The following is a 20,582-nucleotide window of genomic DNA, read 5'->3' as shown; positions in this document are numbered from 1 at the left end:
AGTGACCCCATTTTGGAAAGAAGAGACCCCAAGGTATTCGCTGATGGGCATAGTGAGTTCATGGAAGTTTTTATTTTTTGTCACAAGTTAGTGGAATATGAGACTTTGTATGAAAAAAAAAAAAAAAAAACATTTTCCACTAACTTGTGACAAAAAATAAAAAATTCTAGGAACTCGCCATGCCCCTCACGGAATACCTTGGGGTGTCTTCTTTCCAAAATGGGGTCACTTGTGGGGTAGTTATACTGCCCTGGCATTTTCCAGGGGCCCTAATGTGTGGTAAGTAGGTAAATGACCTGTGAAATCCTAAAGGTGCTCTTTGGAATATGGGCCCCTTTGCCCACCTAGGCTGCAAAAAAGTGTCACACATGTGGTATCGCCGTATTCAGGAGAAGTTGGGGAATGTGTTTTGGGGTGTCATTTTACATATACCCTTGCTGGGTGAGAGAAATATCTTAGCAAAAGACAACTTTTCCCATTTTTTTATACAAAGTTGGCATTTGACCAAGATATTTATCTCACCCAGCATGGGTATATGTAAAATGACACCCCAAAACACATTCCCCAACTTCTCCTGAGTACGGCGATACCAGATGTGTGACACTTTTTTGCAGCCTAGATGCGCAAAGGTGCCCAAATTCCTTTTAGGAGGGCATTTTTAGACATTTGGATACCAGACTTCTTCTCACGCTTTGGGGCCCCTAGAATGCCAGGGCAGTATAAATACCCCACATGTGACCCCATTTTGGAAAGAAGACACCCCAAGGTATTCAATGAGGGGCATGGCGAGTTCATAGAAAATTTTTTTTTTTTGGCACAAGTTAGCGGAAATTGATATTTTTAATTTTTTTCTCACAAAGTCTCCCGTTCCGCTAACTTGGGACAAAAATTTCAATCTTTCATGGACTCAATATGCCCCTCACGGAATACCTGGGGGTGTCTTCTTTCCGAAATGGGGTCACATGTGGGGTATTTATACTGCCCTGGCATTCTTGGGGCCCTAAAGCGTGAGAAGAAGTCTGGAATATAAATGTCTAAAAAATTTTACGCATTTGGATTCCGTGAGGGGTATGGTGAGTTCATGTGAGATTTTATTTTTTGACACAAGTTAGTGGAATATGAGACTTTGTAAGAAAAAAAAAAAATAATTCCGCTAACTTGGGCCAAAAAAATGTCTGAATGGAGCCTTACAGGGGGGTGATCAATGACAGGGGGGGTGATCAATGACAGGGGGGGTGATCAATGACAGGGGGGGTGATCAATGACAGGGGGGGTGATCAGGGAGTCTATATGGGGTGATAACCACAGTCATTGATCACGCCCGTGTAAGGCTTCATTCAGACGTCCGTATGCGTTTTGCGGATCCGATCCATCTATCAGTGCATCCGTAAAAATCATGCGGACATCTGAATGGAGCTTTACAGGGGGGTGATCAGGGAGTCTATATGGGGTGATAACCACAGTCATTGATCATGCCCCTGTAAGGCTTCATTCAGACGTCCGTATGTGTTTTGCGGATCCGATCCATCTTTTAGTGCATCCGTAAAAATCATGCGGACATCTGAATGGAGCTTTACAGGGGGGTGATCAGGGAGTCTATATGGGGTGATAACCACAGTCATTGATCATGCCCCTGTAAGGCTTCATTCAGACGTCCGGATGCGTTTTGCGGATCCGATCCATCTTTTAGTGCATCCGTAAAAATCATGCGGACATCTGAATGGAGCTTTACAGGGGGGTAATCAATGACAGGGGGGTAATCAATGACAGGGGGGTGATCAGGGAGTCTATATGGGGTGATCACCACAGTCATTGATCATGCCCCTGTAAGGCTTTATTCAGACGTCCGGATGCGTTTTGCGGATCCGATCCATCTATCAGTGGATCCGTAAAAATCATGCGGACATCTGAATGGAGCTTTACAGGGGGGTAATCAATGACAGGGGGGTGATCAGGGAGTCTATATGGGGTGATAACCACAGTCATTGATCATGCCCCTGTAAGGCTTCATTCAGACGTCCGGATGCGTTTTGCGGATCCGATCCATCTATCAGTGCATCCGTAAAAATCATGCGGACATCTGAATGGAGCTTTACAGGGGGGTAATCAATGACAGGGGGGTGATCAGGGAGTCTATATGGGGTGATCACCACAGTCATTGATCACGCCCGTGTAAGGCTTCATTCAGACGTCCGGATGCGTTTTGCGGATCCGATCCATCTATCAGTGGATCCGTAAAAATCATGCGGACGTCTGAATGGAGCTTTACAGGGGGGTAATCAATGCCAGGGGGGGTGATCAATGACAGGGGGGTGATCAGGGAGTCTATATGGGGTGATCACCACAGTCATTGATCACGCCCCTGTAAGGCTTCATTCAGACGTCCGGATGCGTTTTGCGGATCCGATCCATCTATCAGTGGATCCGTAAAAATCATGCGGACGTCTGAATGGAGCTTTACAGGGGGTTGATCAATGACAGGGGGGTAATCAGGGAGTCTATATGGGGTGATCAGGGGTGATCAGGGGCTAATAAGGGGTTAATAAGTGACAGGGGGGGGGGTGTAGTGTAGTGTAGTGGTGCTTGGTGCTACTTTACTGAGCTACCTGTGTCCTCTGGTGGTCGATCCAAACAAAGGGGACCACCAGAGGACCAGGTAGCAGGTATATTAGACGCTGTTATCAAAACAGCTTCTAATATACCTGTTAGGGGTTAAAAAAAAAACACATCTCCAGCCTGCCAGCGAACGATCGCCGCTGGCAGGCTGGAGATCAACTCTCTTACCTTCCGTTCCTGTGAGCGCGCGCGCCTGTGTGCGTTCACAGGAAATCTCGCGTCTCGCGAGAGGACGCGCCGGCGCGTCCACCCAGAAGAGCAGGGCCGCCGCAAAGACGCAATCCTGCGTACGGCGGTCCTGAGGAGGTTAAGACTAATTTACATATCTATAAAATCCTTTTTTAAAGAAATTAAAACCACACAGCCCTATAGGACAGATATATTGCGGACATGCTAGCGGCGATCTAGCCGTGCATGTCCGTATCTCTATAGCCCAAAACCTGGTGACAGAATCCCTTTAAAAATCTCTGTAAAATGAAGAATCACACCCCAAATTTCCACTGGCATAATGAAGTTTCCAACCCTCTAGTGATGAAAAGCTGAGCTTGTTTGAGAAAGCAAAGAAACTACAGTCCAAATTTATATGGATGTGACCATACAGAAGCCATTGATAGCTGCCAGACTTAAAGGGGTTGTCCGGGATTTGGGACCTTTGTCTTATAGTACTGCAGTGTCACCCACATCAACAACACCCATGTCCTACCTGATGAACTTACTTCTAATGCCCCCTTTTGCAGAGGAGGAAAGCTTCCTCTTACGCTGCTCAGGGAGCCCGGTGACGTCACTGCCAGCCTAGCTAATTATGCAAAAGTATGGAGTGGCGGTAACTAGCCTGGCCGAGATCCCGCTAAGCTCCGCACCCTCCAGTCCGGTGACGTCACCGGGTGCCGACAAGGGACCAGAGTGGTCCTTGCCCACGCTCACTCCAATTGGTTGGTCTAGACTCTATGCAGACCAACCAATTGGAGCGCGGTACTGTGAAAATGCTGGTTTCAGGCTGCAATCTCCACTCAGAGTGGAGATCGCTGCCTGAAAGCGAGTAAGTGCCCCCAGTTCCCTTTATAAAATAAAAGGCCCCCTCATATGTGCCCCAGTGCCGGTCATCAAATAAATCCCCCCCCCTCACGTACGGGTAATATTAATATACCATCGGATCAGAGTTTTCTCCAATCCGATGGTATATTTTAACTTGAAGCGTCCTCATCACCATGGGAACGCCTCTATGTTAGAATATACCATCGGATTTGAGTTAGATCGTGAAAACTCAGATCAGACAGTATATTCTAACACAGAGGCGTTCCCATAGTGATGGGGACGCTTCAAGTTAGAATATACTGAGAACTGTGGACATAACGGCCCCCTGCTGCCTGGCAGCACCTGATCTTTTACAGGGGGCTGTGATCCGCACAATTAACCCCTCAGGTGACGCACCTGAGGGGTTAATTGTGCGGATCACAGCCCCTTGTAAGAGATCAGGTGCTGCCAGGCAGCAGAGGGCCAGACTCCTCTCCCTCCCCAGTTTTAAATTCATTGGTGGCCAGTGCTGCCCCCCCTCCCTCCCCAGTTTTAAAAATTCATTGGTGGCCAGTGCAGCCCCCCCTCCCTCCCCAGTATTAAATTCATTGGTGGCCAGTGCGGCCCCCCTCCCTCCCCAGTATTAAATTCATTGGTTGCCAGTGCGGGCCCCCCCCTCCCTCCCCAGTATTAAATTCATTGGTGGCCAGTGCGGCCTCCCCTCCCCCCCTCCTAATTAAAATCACCCCCCCCAATTAAAATCACCTTCCCCCCATCATTGGTGGCAGCGGAGAGTTCTGATCGGAGTCCCAGTTTAATCGCTGGGGCTCCGATCGGTTACTTAGCAATTTTAGAAGCATTATACTTACCTGCGCTGTCTGTGGCTGGTCGGGCGCTCCTCTTACTGGTAAGTGACAGGTCTGTGCTATAAACAATGCGCCGCACAGACCTTTCACTTACCAGTAAGAGGAGCGACCGGCAGGCCACAGACAGCGCAGGTAAGTATAATGTTTCTAAAATTGCTAAGTAACCCTGGCAGCCAGGACTGCAGTAGCATCCTGGGTGCCATGGTAACCGATCGGAGCCCCAGCGATTAAACTGGGACTCCGATTGGAACTGCCGCTCCACTGCCACCAATGATGGGGGGGGGGGGGGGGGGGTTGTTAACCTGTGGCCACTGCCACCAATGATTTTAATTAGGAGTGGGGGGGGGGGGGGGGGGGGGGGCCGCACTAACCCCCAATGATTTTAATAGGGGGGTGGGGGGGGGCCACACTGGCCACCAATGATTTTAATACTGGGGAGGGAGGAAGGGAGGAAGGGCCACCAATGAATTTAATACTGGGGAGGGAGGGAGGGGGAGGGGGGGGGGGGGGGGCCCGCACTGGCCACCAATGAATTTTATACTGGGGGGAGGGAGGGAGGGGGGCCGCACTGGCCACCAATGAATTTAATACTGGGGAGGGAGGGAGGGGGGGCGCACTGCCACAATGCACCGTGATGCACTTGAATGGGTCTACGATCCATCTGTTCCGCAAAAAGATAGAGCAAGTTCTATCTTTTTGTGGTGCTGAGGCACAGAATGGAACCCCAGGAAGCACTCCATAGTGTTTCCTTAGTGATACATTCCGCGCTTCGGTTCCGCTCCATTCCGCATCTCCGGATTTGCAGACCCATTGAAGTGAATGGGTCTGCATCCGTGATGTGGAATGCACACGGAAAGGTGCGCGTATATTGCAGATCCGCCAATGTGGACAGTTGTTTTTCCCGGAGCCCGTTCTGTTTTTTTTTTTCGGATAGGATGGGGACCCATTCAATTCAATGGGTCAGTAAAAAAAATTATGATAGGTGTTCTGCATTGTCCGTGGTTTCCATAATAAAAAAAAAGAAAAAATTGTGTATGTGACTTTTTTCTCATTTGCGGACAAGGATAGGCATTTATTAAAAGGGATCTGTGAAAAAAACGGATCCCAAAACTGGCATTTTATTTTTGCTGATCCTCGATTTGCGGACAGCAACAAACAACTGTCGTGTGCATGTAGCCTAAGGCTACTTTCACACTAGAGATTTGGTTTCCGTTTGTGAGATCTGTTCTAGGGATCACACAAGCGGTCCAAAACGGATCAGCTTTGCCCTAATGCATTCTGAATAGATAAGGATTCGCTCAGAATGCATCAGTTTGCCTACGATCAGACACCATTCTGCTCTGCAGGCTGCTTGCAGAGTTTTGGTGTCCGTCTGACGAAACTGAGCCAAAGGGATCTGTCCTGACACACAATGCAAGTCAATGGGGACGGATCCGTTTTCACTGACACAATATGGCACAATAAAGAAAGGATCCATCCTCCATTGACTTTCAATGGTGTTCGAGAGGGATCCGTATTGGCTAAGGTAAAGATAATACAAACTGATCCATTCTGAGCAGATGCAGACTGTTGCATTATAGATGCGGATCCGTCCATGATGGATCCACACCAAACACAAGTGTGAAAGTAGCCTTATCTGTGTAGCAGAGCAAAATTGGGGACATTGTAAAACAACTTTATCATTGCTTGTATAGATTACTATAAATTGCTTATTGTAATGATGAATGTAAACATAAAAGGAATGCAGCATAAATGATGTACCATTCTGTATGTGGCTTCACTGTCTGCCTCTCTGCTCTGCAAGCACATGACATGTGCAAGGAGGAGTTTATTGGGGAGGAATATGTATGAGGGGGCGGATCTATGGAGGAGTGAATAATGTGCAGGAGGCTGAATATGTAAGAGGGGGCGGATCTATGGAGGAGTGAATAATGTGCAGGAGGCTGAATATGTAAGAGGGGGCGGATCTATGGAGGAGTGAATAATGTGCAGGAGGCTGAATATGTAAGAGGGGGCGGATCTATGGAGGAGTGAATAATGTGCAGGAGGCTGAATATGTAAGAGGGGGCGGATCTATGGAGGAGTGAATAATGTGCAGGAGGCTGAATATGTATGAGGGGGTGGATCTATGGGGGGGAGGGAGTGAATAATGTGCAGGAGGCTGAATATGTAAGAGGGGGCGGATCTATGGAGGAGTGAATAATGTGCAGGAGGCTGAATATGTAAGAGGGGGGCGGATCTATGGAGGAGTGAATAATGTGCAGGAGGCTGAATATGTAAGAGGGGGCGGATCTATGGAGGAGTGAATAATGTGCAGGAGGCTGAATATGTAAGAGGGGGGCGGATCTATGGAGGAGTGAATAATGTGCAGGAGGCTGAATATGTAAGAGGGGGGCGGATCTATGGAGGAGTGAATAATGTGCAGGAGGCTGAATATGTAAGAGGGGGGCGGATCTATGGAGGAGTGAATAATGTGCAGGAGGCTGAATATGTATGAGGGGGTGGATCTATGGGGGGGAGGGAGTGAATAATGTGCAGGAGGCTGAATATGTAAGAGGGGGCGGATCTATGGAGGAGTGAATAATGTGCAGGAGGCTGAATATGTATGAGGGGGCGGATCTATGGAGGAGTGAATAATGTGCAGGAGGCTGAATATGTAAGAGGGGGCGGATCTATGGAGGAGTGAATAATGTGCAGGAGGCTGAATATGTAAGAGGGGGGCGGATCTATTGAGGAGTGAATAATGTGCAGGAGGCTGAATATGTAAGAGGGGGCGGATCTATGGAGGAGTGAATAATGTGCAGGAGGCTGAATATGTAAGAGGGGGCGGATCTATGGAGGAGTGAATAATGTGCAGGAGGCTGAATATGTAAGAGGGGGGCGGATCTATGGAGGAGTGAATAATGTGCAGGAGGCTGAATATGTAAGAGGGGGCGGATCTATGGAGGAGTGAATAATGTGCAGGAGGCTGAATATGTAAGAGGGGGGCGGATCTATGGAGGAGTGAATAATGTGCAGGAGGCTGAATATGTAAGAGGGGGCGGATCTATGGGGGGAGGAGTGAATAATGTGCAAGAGGCTGAATATGTAAGAGGGGGCGGATCTATGGAGGAGTGAATAATGTGCAGGAGGCTGAATATGTAAGAGGGGGCGGATCTATGGAGGAGTGAATAATGTGCAGGAGGCTGAATATGTATGAGGGGGTGGATCTATGGGGGGGGGAGGAGTGAATAATGTGCAGGAGGCTGAATATGTATGAGGGGGGCGGATGCAGGGAGGTGATCTTACACTGTAGAAACCGCCTGCTGCTGAGCTGCACTGGGACACACAATGCTTTGCAGCAGAAAGTGATGGCATACATAAACAGATATGTAAATAGTCTGTTGGGGACTGTAGGAGCAGTAAAGCAGTGTCAAAGCTACCTAAAAACATCTTGGGAACATAAACTTGGCTACTAATGGTGAGTAAGCTACTTTAAAAAAAAATTGTTTGATTCCGGACAACCCCTTTAACATGGTTTGGGGCACACACTGTGGTTGGCATTATGCAGGTAGCTGCTCAGGAAGAATGAGAGGCATTTCTGACAAATTCACTTTAATCACAATGTCCAAAAATCCACTGGCCACCACAGAGTCTGGCCTAGTACTGATGAGCAACTGATCTGTATGCTTGGGCAAAGAGCCTGACTTTACACAATTAATCTAAAAGACCAGTTCAAGATCAGAAAAGAACATTAAAACAATAATGGTATAAAATAATAGTAACACAGCTTTGTATTTCAAGAGGTTACCTGGTTTGAGATGCTGGCAACTGTTGGAACTGTAATATTTGGCACGGGAGATGTGGTGGAAATTACATTAGCATTTGTAGCGGTAGCTGAAAACAATAGAAATTAGATTAGCGGGGGGGGACTGTACACATTCTTCTTCAGAAAAGTCAGGCAAACCCTCAAAGTTCAGCAGGACCAGCCAACTATCTTATATGTATGGGGGTCTCTAAAGAGTGTATATGTGTGTGGGAAGTCGGCCAACAGCTATTGAGAGTGTATGGTCATCTTAAAGGGGTTCTCCAGAAATAATTTAAAATGGCCACCATCAACCTGTGCTGCCTCGGGGGTTGAGGGGACGGGGCCTCACTACACATTGATGAGTGTTCCTGTCAGGCTGCACAGCCATGATGACATATCATAGGCAGGATCATCATTACCAGCTATTGTAGAGCAGTGTAGGATGTAGTGAGGCCCTGTACCCTCACCCCCCTAGACAGCTCTGCTCCTGCTCATATTCTAGGACACGTTGCTGGTCATTTTTTTTTTTCTCCCTTCTTCAACAGTAATTTTTATTGGTTTATAATACATTTTAAAGTTAGTCATTTCCATTCATATTAATTATTGAATAGAGTAATTGTGAATAATTTGTCGTTATAATCGTATATTTTATTTTGACTTGTAATAATATGATTGATAATTATGTATTGCTTATATGTATTTGTATATTTCACAGAATAATATACTCATTTTTTTAATTGATTATTTATTGTATGATTATGCACTGATGTTCACTGAGATTTACTGCAAATTTGATATACGTACTGTATTTTGTATTTAATTAACTTATTTATTATGAATTGAGCACACCTGTATTGCACATTGATTGTATCCACCCCTACTGGTATATATACTCAGTATTTTGCCTGTACACATTGCTTGAGAAAGGCTCACACACTGAGCCGAAACGTCGCTTGTCCCATATGGGTAATTAAAGATTTTTTCATCTTTTACTTTCTGGAGTGCTGCCCTTTTTGTTATTTTTATCTATCTGGATTGGCTTACATCCACACTGGGCCAGCTGCACCTGCATTTGTTCCATTGACGGTGCTGCCACTGAACTTTTTTGTGTATATATATATATATATATATATATATATATATATATATATATATAAAAAATGCACAAATGTATATATGCATATACATACACACATACGTATACATACATTTAATCATCTTTAGTAATAAAAGGGTAAAAAGTTATTTTACAGATATATTATTTAAATAAAATAATCAATTAGTATTATCGTTATATTAGAAAGTATTGATAATTAAAGGAAAGTTTAGTTTGGTAAAGTACTTCGAAAGTTTGGATTTCATAAGGACCAGTATTTTGTGGTTTTCGTTTTTTAAAATATGAGCCATATTTTAATTCCATGAGAGACCAAATGTCCATACTTCTGAGATGGTGGGGATTTCTGGGCTTTTCCATTTTTTTGCTAGGAGGCTTTTTGCTGCTAATATTATGTGAGATCCAACAGTTTTGATTTGTTGTGGAATATGGTGGTTTAGTAGAAAACATAAGGCAAGATCTGGAGATGGTTGGAAGTTTGTATGAAGCATCTTGTTTAATTTTTCAAATATACACAGTAGTTTTCCAGAACGTTTGAATTTTTGAACATGACCACTAGGAATGAGTGAATCAACTTCGTATGAAACATCCGAAGTCGATTCTCATAAAACTTTGTTTCAATACTGTACGGAGCCAGCGCTCCGCACAGTATTAGGCTACTTTCACACTAGCGTTCGGGTGTCCGCTCGTGCGCACCGTTTGAAGGGGCTCACAAGCGGCCCCGAACGCATCCGTCTGGCCCCAATGCATTCTCAGTGGAGGCGGATCCACTGAGAATGCATCCGCCTGCCAGCGTTCAGCCTCCGCTCCGCTTAATGTAAAGTCTGAACGGATCCGCTCAGACAACTTTCACACTTAGAAAATTTTCTAAGTTTTAATGCAGACGCATCCGTTCTGAACGGATGCGAACGTCTGCATTATCGGAGCAGATCCGTCTGATGAAACATCAGACGGATCCGCTCCAAACGCAAGTGTGAAAGTAGCCTTAGAATGTATTGGCTCCGATGAGCCGAAGTTATTACTTTGCGAAGGGTGAGACTTTGGGTAATAAACTTCAGAAAATACTTTGTACTGTAAAAAAAAACTATTTCTCGAACTCTGGTTCGCTTCCAAGTGATACCTTGGAACCGAACCAGAGTTTGGGAAATGTTTTTTTTACAGTATAAATCAATTTATGAAGTTATTATTCGAAGTCTCGCGAGACTTCGCGAAGTTACAACTTCGGCTCATCGGAGCCAATACATTCTAATACTGTACTGAGCGCTCGCTCTGTACAGTATTGAAACAAAGTTTTATGAGAATCGACTTCGGATGTTTCATCCGAAGACGATTCGCTCATTCCTAATGACCACCATAAATGTAGATAAGTTCCTTGGGTTCCACAGTTTTTCCAGCACAAGTCTGAGTAATTGGGGTTAATATGGTTTAGCTTTACCGGTGTTAGATGCCATATTTATTTATTCTTTAGGTTATTGTCGTAGTTATTAATATCAGCATAGAAACTAGAAATACCTTTAATTATAGCTTTTGGGGTAGAAAAAAATAAATGCAGATTTGGAAAATTTTGGATCATTAATAGAGATTTGGGAGAAAGAAGGTCTAATTCTTAAATATTTATAGAAGTCTTGAAGAAGGTTGCTGGTCATTTTAAATGATTCCTGGAGAACCCCTTAAAGTTACAGTATTTAACCAGCTATTATAAATACATGCCAATCAATGCATATACACAATATTGAGAGGAATTTATCATATTGAAATTCTTTTATTGTACTGCTAGTCAGATATGGCGTAAATTGCCCCATTCAATGCCAACTAAGTTCTGTGTAGACCCAACAATGCACTGCACCACAGACTTCTAATTTGTGTATATGAATACACATTTGACACGTTTAGTACGATACCTTTTTTTTTATAAAGCTACTGCAAAGTGTGGGCTTAAGGCAACTACAAAAAGGCATTATGGCATTATATACATATACTAAGGCTACTTTCACACTGGCGTTTCTGGGTCCGCTTGTGAGATCCGTTTCAAGGCTCTCACAAGCGGCCCAAAACTGATCAGTTCAGCCCCAATGCATTCTGAATGGATAAAGATCCGTTCAGAATGCATCAATTTGGCTGCGTTTGGTCTCAGTTGCGTTTTTTAGGTGGTCACTAAAACGCAGCTTGCAGCATTTTGGTGACCGTCTGACAATGCGGAGCCAAACGGATCCGTCCTGACTTACAATGTAAGTCAATGGGGACGGATCCGTTTTTCACTGACACAATATGGTGCAATTGAAAATGGATCTGTCCCCCATTGACTTTCAATGTAAGTCAAGACGGATCCGTTTTGACTTAGACTTTTTTTGAATGAATAATGCAAACTGATACGTTATGAACGGATACAAGCGTTTGCATTATCGGTGCGAATCCGTCTGTGCAGATACAAGACGGATCCGCACTGACAGCCAATGTGAAAGTAGCCTAATCTGTAAAGTTTTATGGAAAAAAATAAAGCATACAGCTGGTGTTCACCCAGAAGTAAAAATATGCTGTGACTGCTATGTGATTTTTTTTTTATATCTTATCTAAGTCCTACAGATGTCTATATTTTACCTTGGGCAGGATAGGAATATAGTACAGGGCTGGACTGGCTACTGGTGACTCCTGAAGAACAGGTCAAGACCGTAGTAGAATTTGATGTCTGGACTAAACCACTTTCAGACTTGATACCTGGCCACAAAGCACCTTAACACACAAAATACAAGTCAGAAAAATGAACATTCAATAGCATATACACGATTGCTTTTTCTTATTAACAGGTCACATAAATAACAAAAAAAAAAAACAAGAACAAAAAAACAAACAAACAAAAAAAAAATTGATGTTGATGACCTATTCTTATCAGATCAGCAGGGGTCAGACACCCGACTCTACACCAGTCAGCTGATACTATACTGTAGACAGAAGGCACCATCCACTGGGTAGTTTCCTGCATCGGAGTCCTGCAGCTCAGCTCCCATTTACTTTAACGGGAGCTGAGCTGCAGTATTCTGGCATGTCCACTACACAGTGGATGCAACCTTGGGCTTCTGGTTGTGTCTACTGTATAGTTTTCGTCAGTGGGATGCTGGGTCTCTGACCTGATCTGATAATGGTGACCTGGAAATAGGTCATCAATATCTAAGTACCAAAAGACCCCTTTAAAAGGGGGTCTCTCTCATCAACAACATTTATATCATATCCACAGGAGTCAGTCACCATATCCCGAAGAGATTAAATAGCGAATCATCGTATCTCTCCATTCTTGTCTCAGGGAATCTGTCAGCACATTTGCCACATGCACCTAATGATATAGTGCTGTAGGTCACATCACTGCAAGATCATTGCTGTGTCTGTTAAAACTGTCAGTTTAGGCATTTTGATATAAATTTACATGGAGTCAATGGGGCATCTTCTTACACTGCCAAAGTCACAGAGTCATTGCTGCAGGCACGCCCAGCACACTGACTTACATCCTCCTCACACCCCATCCAGCTGTTTGTAGGCTCAATCATGAGCCATAAATACTATTTCCTGGCTCCTCTCATGACATGCACAGTAAGCTCATGTGTATACACCAGAGGAGAAAAGAAAGAATAAAATATATATATATATATATATATATATATATATATATATATATATATATATATATATATATATAGAAAAAAAATTATTATATATATATTTATTATGAAAATATATATATATATATATATATATATATATATATATATATATATATATATATATATATATATATATATATATATATATATATATATATATATATATATATATATGAAAATATATATATATGAAAAAGATAAATATCGGATCCGTTTTTCTGGATGACAACTGGAGAGACGGATCCGGTATTGCAATACATTTGTGAGAAGCATCCGCATCTGTCTACAAATGGTATCCGTTTGCATACAGATTGCCAGATACAGCAGGCAGTTCCGGCGACGGAACTGCCTGCTGGAATCCAGCGACGCTAGTTTAAAAGTACTCTTAATAAAAATAAAAATAAATTTTTAAAAAAAGGTTTTGAACAAAAAATGGCAGAAAAACAAAGCACCATGCATCAGGGAAAAAAGGCACAAAGATTGAAAAAAAATTTTTTTAAAGAAGAAGAAAAACTCTCCCTATTTTCCCCTATACACACGCAGATAAGCGGAACAAGTCACTGCCAGATACTTGGTTTATCTCCCTGGAGAACAAAACGATCAGGCATTGAAATTCAACATGCCTGATCCTTCTCTACTCTCAACGAATATAATGGGGGAGATATATCAATACTTGCACAAAGGAAAACTGGCTTCATTACTCAGAGCAACCAATTAGATTCCAGCTAACATTTTGCAGGTCTCCTTTGGATAATGAAAGGATCAATGTGATTAGTTGCTAAACGCAACTAAACCAGTTTTGATAAATCTCCCTCAATCTGTTGAGGAAAAGTGGGGATCTCCCCTTACATTAGATCGTTGGCCAGCTCCACTCAAAACGCCAGGTTCAGCCGACAACAGTCTAGTGTGTATGGGGGACCTGAAAGTCTATAGCCACCTTTAGACAAAGCGTGCTGGCAGAGGTCGCGCTACATTTTTTCTGGAAGAGTAAAAATACTCCTCTTACCATTTTTAAGGAGTATTTTTAGCCGATGAGGAGTACGAAAGTTACAGTAATTCAAATAGTTAATACGAAGGCCTGCATAATATTTAGGGGTTGCTATTCTCTAGAACGGTCTTCCATGCATAAATTGCAAATTTAGACAATTGCAAATTTAGCTGACATCATATACTAAACATAAGACCACTGCCACCTAAACAGTGCCACCAGTTTTTGCAGGTATAGATGCGAACAGTAGACTCCTTATTACAGGTATTCCTCCAACACCTAAAGCTGGGTATATTGTTGCGGACATGGAGTTTAGGGGCAACTTGGTACAAAGCACTGCGCACATGAGAGCTTCCACCTCTGCGGCAGTCTCAGATTAGATGCTAATGCTATGTAGTCTTAGGGTGGTACAGAGAGCGCTGCAGGGTCAGGTTGGCACAGTACGAGACTATGTAGTCTTAGGGTGGCACAGAGAGCTCTGCAGGGTCATGTTGGCACAGTATAAGGCTTTGTAGGCTTAGGGTAGCACAGAGCTCTGAAGGGTCAGGTTGGCACAGTATGAGGCTATGTAGTCTTAGGGTGGCACAGAGAGCTCTAAAGGGTCAGGTTGGCACAGTATGAGGCTATGTAGTCTTAGGGTGGCACAGAGAGCTCTGAAGGGTCAGGTTGGCACAGTATGAGGCTATGTAGTCTTAGGGTGGCACAGAGAGCTCTGAAGGGTCAGGTTGGCACAGTATAAGGCTATGTAGTCTTAGGGTGGCACAGAGCTCTGCAGGGTCAGGTTGGCACAGTATGAGGCCATGTAGTCTTAGGGTGTCACAGAGAGCTCTGCAGGGTCAGGTTGGCACAGTATGAGGCTATGTAGTCTTAGGGTGGCACAGAGAGCTCTGCAGGGTCAGGTTGGCACAGTATGAGGCCATGTAGTCTTAGGGTGGCACAGAGCTCTGCAGGGTCAGGTTGGCACAGTATGAGGCCATGTAGTCTTAGGGTGGCACAGAGAGCTCTGCAGGGTCAGGTAGGCACAGTATGAGGCTATGTAGTCTTAGGGTGGCACAGAGAGCTTTGCAGGGTCTGGGTGGTAGGCTTAGGGCAGCACAGGGCTCTGCAGGGTCAGGGTGGTAGGCTTATGGTAGCACAGTGTGATAATGTACTGTATGTAGTGCACATAGTAGGATGTAGTGTGATTGTGTACTGGTATACTATTAGTGTACATAGTGTGATAATGTACTGTATATACTGTTATAGTGTACATAGTGATACAGTATACGGTATATAGTGTGATAGTGTCCTGGATTATAGTGCACATTGTTTAATAGTGTACGGTATATAGTGGGACAGTGATGCTTTTCCTTGGCCACTACTGTCTGTGTGTGAACCCGACCCTACCCCTCTTGCAGCCTCCTGTTTCATGGTGCTTGCAGCCTCCTGTCTCTTCCACCCTGCTATCTCCAGGATTAGCATTGGCAATGAGAGTAGGGGTACCTCCAAGTCAGTCATGCTGTGACATCTGTATCAGCCTCACACCGGGTACACAGGCACATCACAGTCTGCTGCATCTATAAGCTGCTCCTCCTTTATTTTTCTGGCTACGGGACAATAGAATGACCTGCCCTGAGGGTCTCCCTCCAGTGTCCTCGCTGTTTTGCAGCTGGCTGTCAGACCCAAGTCTCCTGTTTGTGTGTCCAGCGTTGAGACCCTCGCTGACTTCTATAAGCAGGAATCTGAAGCGCTCAGCCACTTTTCCTCACTGCTGAGCGCGGTAGTGAAGACGGTCCCCTAGACCTTCTATCGAGGCAGTCTTCAGTACTGCACTCAGCAGGGAGGAGAGACGGCGCTCAGCTGAGCGCTTCAAACTCATCATTATAGAGGCACTCAGATCTGGGACCACCACTAAATTTCACAGCAAGGCCACTTACCCTGCCAGTGAGGATCGCGCGTCTCCTTTCTCACTTCAGAGCGGTGTGCCTTAAGCTCCGGCAGCCCGCTCAAACTGATCAATCACTAAGCTCCTTACTATAAGGAGCTTTGTTATTGGTTGTTTCAGGCAGCTGCAGCATCACTGCGCTTCCCTTGCCATTCACAGCGCGCCCTGCACTGATGAATGTCAAGGAAATGTCTACGGCGTATTGGTACGCCTTAGACTTTTTCCAGGGAGTAAGGCTATGACGCTTGTACAGACGTTATTGCGACCTCTGCATGCAGGTATGTTCCACTTTGTTCCCACACTGTTAGCCAGATATGACTCCCTGGCCCACCTGTGCATTACACTAACAAACCATTGATTTCAAACTAGTGGCATGTAATGAGGACTGTCAGCCACTACAATCTGCGTTAAGAGGACTGCGGTAAAATAAAGTCCATGAGGCAGTCAGCTGCAGCTGAAATGCAGCATTACATTGTGGCCATTTAAAATGAATGGCCTTCCATAGAATGCATAAACTTTCGGGGTCGACCCAACAGGGCATATGGACAATAAGCAATCCCCTTGAAACAACCCATTTAGTAGCGGATATCAGATGACTTATCAGATGGAATTTAATATCAATAATTTAAAGTAAACATAGCAAAAACATGAGACAATACATGCAAGAGGACTTGCAGACTTACCAAAGGGGGGGAGCCCATAGGTTTGAGATACTTGAGGATATGCAGTGTAGGGCTGAGATGGCTGCAATGTCTGGTATGGATTCTGTCCACTGTAAGTGGACATTGATTCAGCTACAGGTACAGAAAGGATGTGTGCGTATGGCCTACAGAAACAAAAAATGTTATTACAGAGCAGCATTAAATAGCTTTTCTTTTACTCTAGGCTTACTAATGCAGCATTAAGAAAACATACTGCATTCATATTAGATGTAGAATGAAAACGTTTTTGAGTAAGGGCCCATTTACATGACTATATTTCTGTTATTTCATTGGGCCGCAAAAGACACGTGCTCTCCGCATCCACACTTCCATTCCAATTGTAGAAGTTTTTAATGGACGTTAATGGGTGCACTCCTATCTAAACAGCATTTATAACGGTCCTGTGGATTTCAATGGAGTCCGTCTGGCCGGGAAAACAGCCAAAAATAGGAAACAACCTATTTTTTGACGGCTGCTATTCACTGGGCTTTAAAAAAACGGCCATGTGAACAGCCCCACCAACCTCAATTAGTTCTAAAAATGTCTGTCACATGGCCGTTTTTCACCGTCATATGAAGGCAGCCTTACTAGAAGGCTACATTCACATGTCCGTAGCGTGTTTTGCAGATCCACTGATCCGCAAAACATGGACACCGGCAATGTGCGTTCCCATTTTGCGGACCGCACATCACCGGCACTAATAGAATATGCCTATTCTTGTCTGCAATTGTGGACAAGAATAGGACATGTTCTATTTTTTTTCGGGAACGGAATTGCAGACTCGGAAGTGCGGGTCCGCAATTCTGTATCTGGGCCGCACATCGTACGGCCCCATAGAAATAAATGAGTCCGCAATTCCGTTCCGCAAAATGAGGAATGAAATTGCGGACGTGTGAATGGGGCCTAACACGGTCTCTCTCATCACTATCAGTATGATCAGTGTCTCCGCTAAGCAGCCAAGAAGATGCTGCAGTTTCAGAAGCAGCCAGCTTACTACGGCTCACAAACTCGAAGGAGGTGGACACAGAAACGCTGATCAAGAGAAACAGCAGGGGACAATGTACTGACATTATGCCTGCAAAACCTGGGATATGACCAACTTTTAATAAGTGTAAATACTATTTTTTTTTTTTATTATGGGCTTGATTTAACTATACACAACCCCTTAACTAGGGCAGCATATTATAGGTGACAGATTCACAAAAATAAATGGCAGCAAAAAAAAAAATTTTTTAAGTGTGCAAGGTAAATAATACTGCCACGTTGGCCCCAAATACACAAAATAATGTGTGTGTTTTTTATATTAAAAGGAGGATGACTCCTATGAGAGAATCAAAGCATCCTGATATCGTTCCGTAGCATGCACCTTATCATCCCACTCCAAGACGGTCTTTATAAATGTTCACATGAGAACAGTGGTTCTCCACAGGTGCTTGCTGAACTGGCAACTGGTAAGAAATTTACCACATAGTATAATGTTAACCAGGCCCTGGGCAATCCTGATGACATATTATGCACCAAAGACAGCTTAGAGCTGATCTTAAAGGGAGGTTCTGGTTTAAGTCCATAATGCGGTTATACTAGTCATCAAAAGTTGTACAATATTTCAGTATAATTTCAGCATCAATACTTTGTGGTTGTCAAGATTTCTACCAGCTGTAATTTAATAGGAACAGTTTACTTCCAGGGGAAGAAAGTCAGACTTGGGCTTGTGATGGACACGTGACCATCACATGACAGGAAAACAAGATTTTTGTACTTACCGTAAAATCTGTTTCCTTACTGTAAGGCCCGTAAGCAAGAAAACGGGTGGCAGCCGTGTCCCCCAATGAACGGAGGAGAAACTGATTTTACGGTAAGCACAAAAATCTTGTTTTCTCATCCATATCATTGGGGAACACAGGGTTGACCATGGGACGTCACACAGCAGTCCCAAGGGTGTGCATAACAAGAAACCCTCCTGCCAGAGAACCGCCGTCTGCAAAACTCTATGCCCCAGAGAAGCATCGGAAGATGCAAAGGTGTGCACCCTATAAAACAAGGAAAAAGTGTGCAAAGACGACCAGGTAGCCGCCTTGCACACCTGAAGGGCCGAAGCCCCGTAAGGCACGGCCCAAGAGGCCCCCACTGCCCGAGATGAATAAGCAGTCACCCAGAAGGGTGGGGCACGGTCATTGACGTGCTACGCTTCACAATGGGCAAATGAATCGATCGAGAAATTTAAGTTTTAGACGCAGCCAGCCCTCGTCTCGGCCCCTCTGAAATCACAAACAGCTAATCTGTCCACCGGAAAGATGACGTCTGGGACAGATAGATGTTAACGACTCGTACTAAATCCAGAGTGTGGAGCGACTGCTCAAGGAGATGAGACGGGGCAGGACAAAATGAAGGGAGAATAATCTTTTCATTTAGATGGAATTCCGACACAACCTTCGGAAGGAAGGACTGAACAGGGCGAAGGACTACTTTGTCCTGACGGAAGATTAGGAAAGGCGACCGACATGAAAGAGCGGCGAGTTCAGACACCAAAAAGGCCACCTTGTAGGACAGGTAGCGAAGAGACACCTGCTGCAAAGGCTCAAACGGCGAAAACTGGAGAGCGTTGAGCACTAGTCTAAGATCCCAGGAATTCAACAGAGGACGGAAAGGGGGCGCAGCATGCGCCACCCCCTACAAAAAAGTCTGAACCGCAGAAAGGGAAGTCAAGTTCCGCTAAAAAAGAATGGAGAGCGCAGAAACTTGCCCTTTGAGGGAGCAGAGAGCCAGCCCAAAGTCCATGCCCGACTGCAGGAAAGACAAGAGTCGCGGCAATGAGAAACAAACGGGAGACAGCTAATGACGCTCACACCAACTAAAGTAGGACTTCCAGGTCCGGTGGTATATTCAGGAAGACGACGGCTTTCTGGCACAAATCATGGTCTGGACCACCGCATCCGAGAAACCCCGAGCCCTTAATACGAAGGCTTCAACAGCCATGCCGTTGAATGTAGCGACCCTAAACTCAGGTGGAAGATCAGTCCTTGCGACAAGAGGTCCTCCCGAAGAAGAAGACGCCAGGGTTAGTCGGCGAAGAAGGTGTCTAGATATGAGTGCCACACCCGGCGTCGCCAAATCGGGGGCCACGAGAATGACGAGCAGACCTTCGGACCTGATCTTCGGGAACACGTAAGGAAATGTAAACTGACTCCACGGAATCACTAGAGCGTTGCACACCAGGGCCATCCTACAGACACTAAGCTAAAACTGATTTAGCTTAGTCCCTGTAGGAAGGGTATAGCCGAAGAGAGGAGCTCACACTTTTGTGCTTAGTGTCTGCCTCCTAGTGGCAACAGTTATACCCATGGTCAAGCCTGTGTCCCCCAACGATGCGGATGAAAAAGATCATTATTCACTGGGAGTAAACAAACAAGGAAGGTTCCTATTAAATGACAACAAGCAGAAATCTTTAAACTGGTCACCTCCATCATACCAGGTAGTCCCCTCTTGAAATGAACAAAAAGGATGAAAATATATCCAAAAGAAATATCATTTATTTGCTAAAACCAGAATACTTCTTTAAGTGTGGTGTAATGCTACAGAGAAGCTGTGGAGCTCTGGTTCGGATTCATACTATTGGGTCGTGCAACAAATATTGAAAATTCAAACCAATGAATATTAATATTTATTAATAATAATGATTATGCAATTAAGAGTGAAGGTGATTGTCATGGTAAAATATGAAAGACACAAAAATCATATTTGCTGAAATAGGTATGTGTTAAAATAAGCTTACTTTGAGGAATACAGCTGGCTGGTGTAGTCACCAGGTGTGCGAGATATGTAGTCAGCACAGGGAAGGACTGCTAGAGAAAGGTAAAAATCCCAAATGAAATATAATGCATGGTACACAAGCTACAGCAGCAATAAGACAGGCATAGTT

At 44.5% G+C, this 20,582-nt stretch overlaps 1 protein-coding gene across 2 annotated transcripts in view; it reads right to left on the bottom strand.

Annotated features, from left to right (window-relative positions):
• The window catches only part of EYA3 (EYA transcriptional coactivator and phosphatase 3), a 90,352-nt gene that overhangs the window by 33,638 nt on the left and 36,132 nt on the right, over positions 1-20,582 (bottom strand). Inside the window, exons 5-8 of one of the 2 annotated variants that reach the window (XM_040424330.1) lie at positions 20,436-20,505; positions 16,646-16,788; positions 11,996-12,127; positions 8,287-8,372 (exon numbers count right to left, since the gene is read on the bottom strand). In XM_040424330.1, the coding sequence (XP_040280264.1) occupies positions 8,287-8,372; positions 11,996-12,127; positions 16,646-16,788; positions 20,436-20,505 (431 nt within the window). The remainder of the gene's footprint in view (positions 1-8,286; positions 8,373-11,995; positions 12,128-16,645; positions 16,789-20,435; positions 20,506-20,582) is intronic. The other variant, XM_040424331.1, reaches the window with a different exon arrangement.

This window comes from Bufo bufo, chromosome 3 (assembly GCF_905171765.1).
Source record: "Bufo bufo chromosome 3, aBufBuf1.1, whole genome shotgun sequence".
NCBI lineage: Eukaryota > Metazoa > Chordata > Amphibia > Anura > Bufonidae > Bufo > Bufo bufo.
The sequence above is the reverse complement of the archived record's forward strand: the minus strand, read 5'-3'. Positions and strand labels throughout refer to the sequence as shown.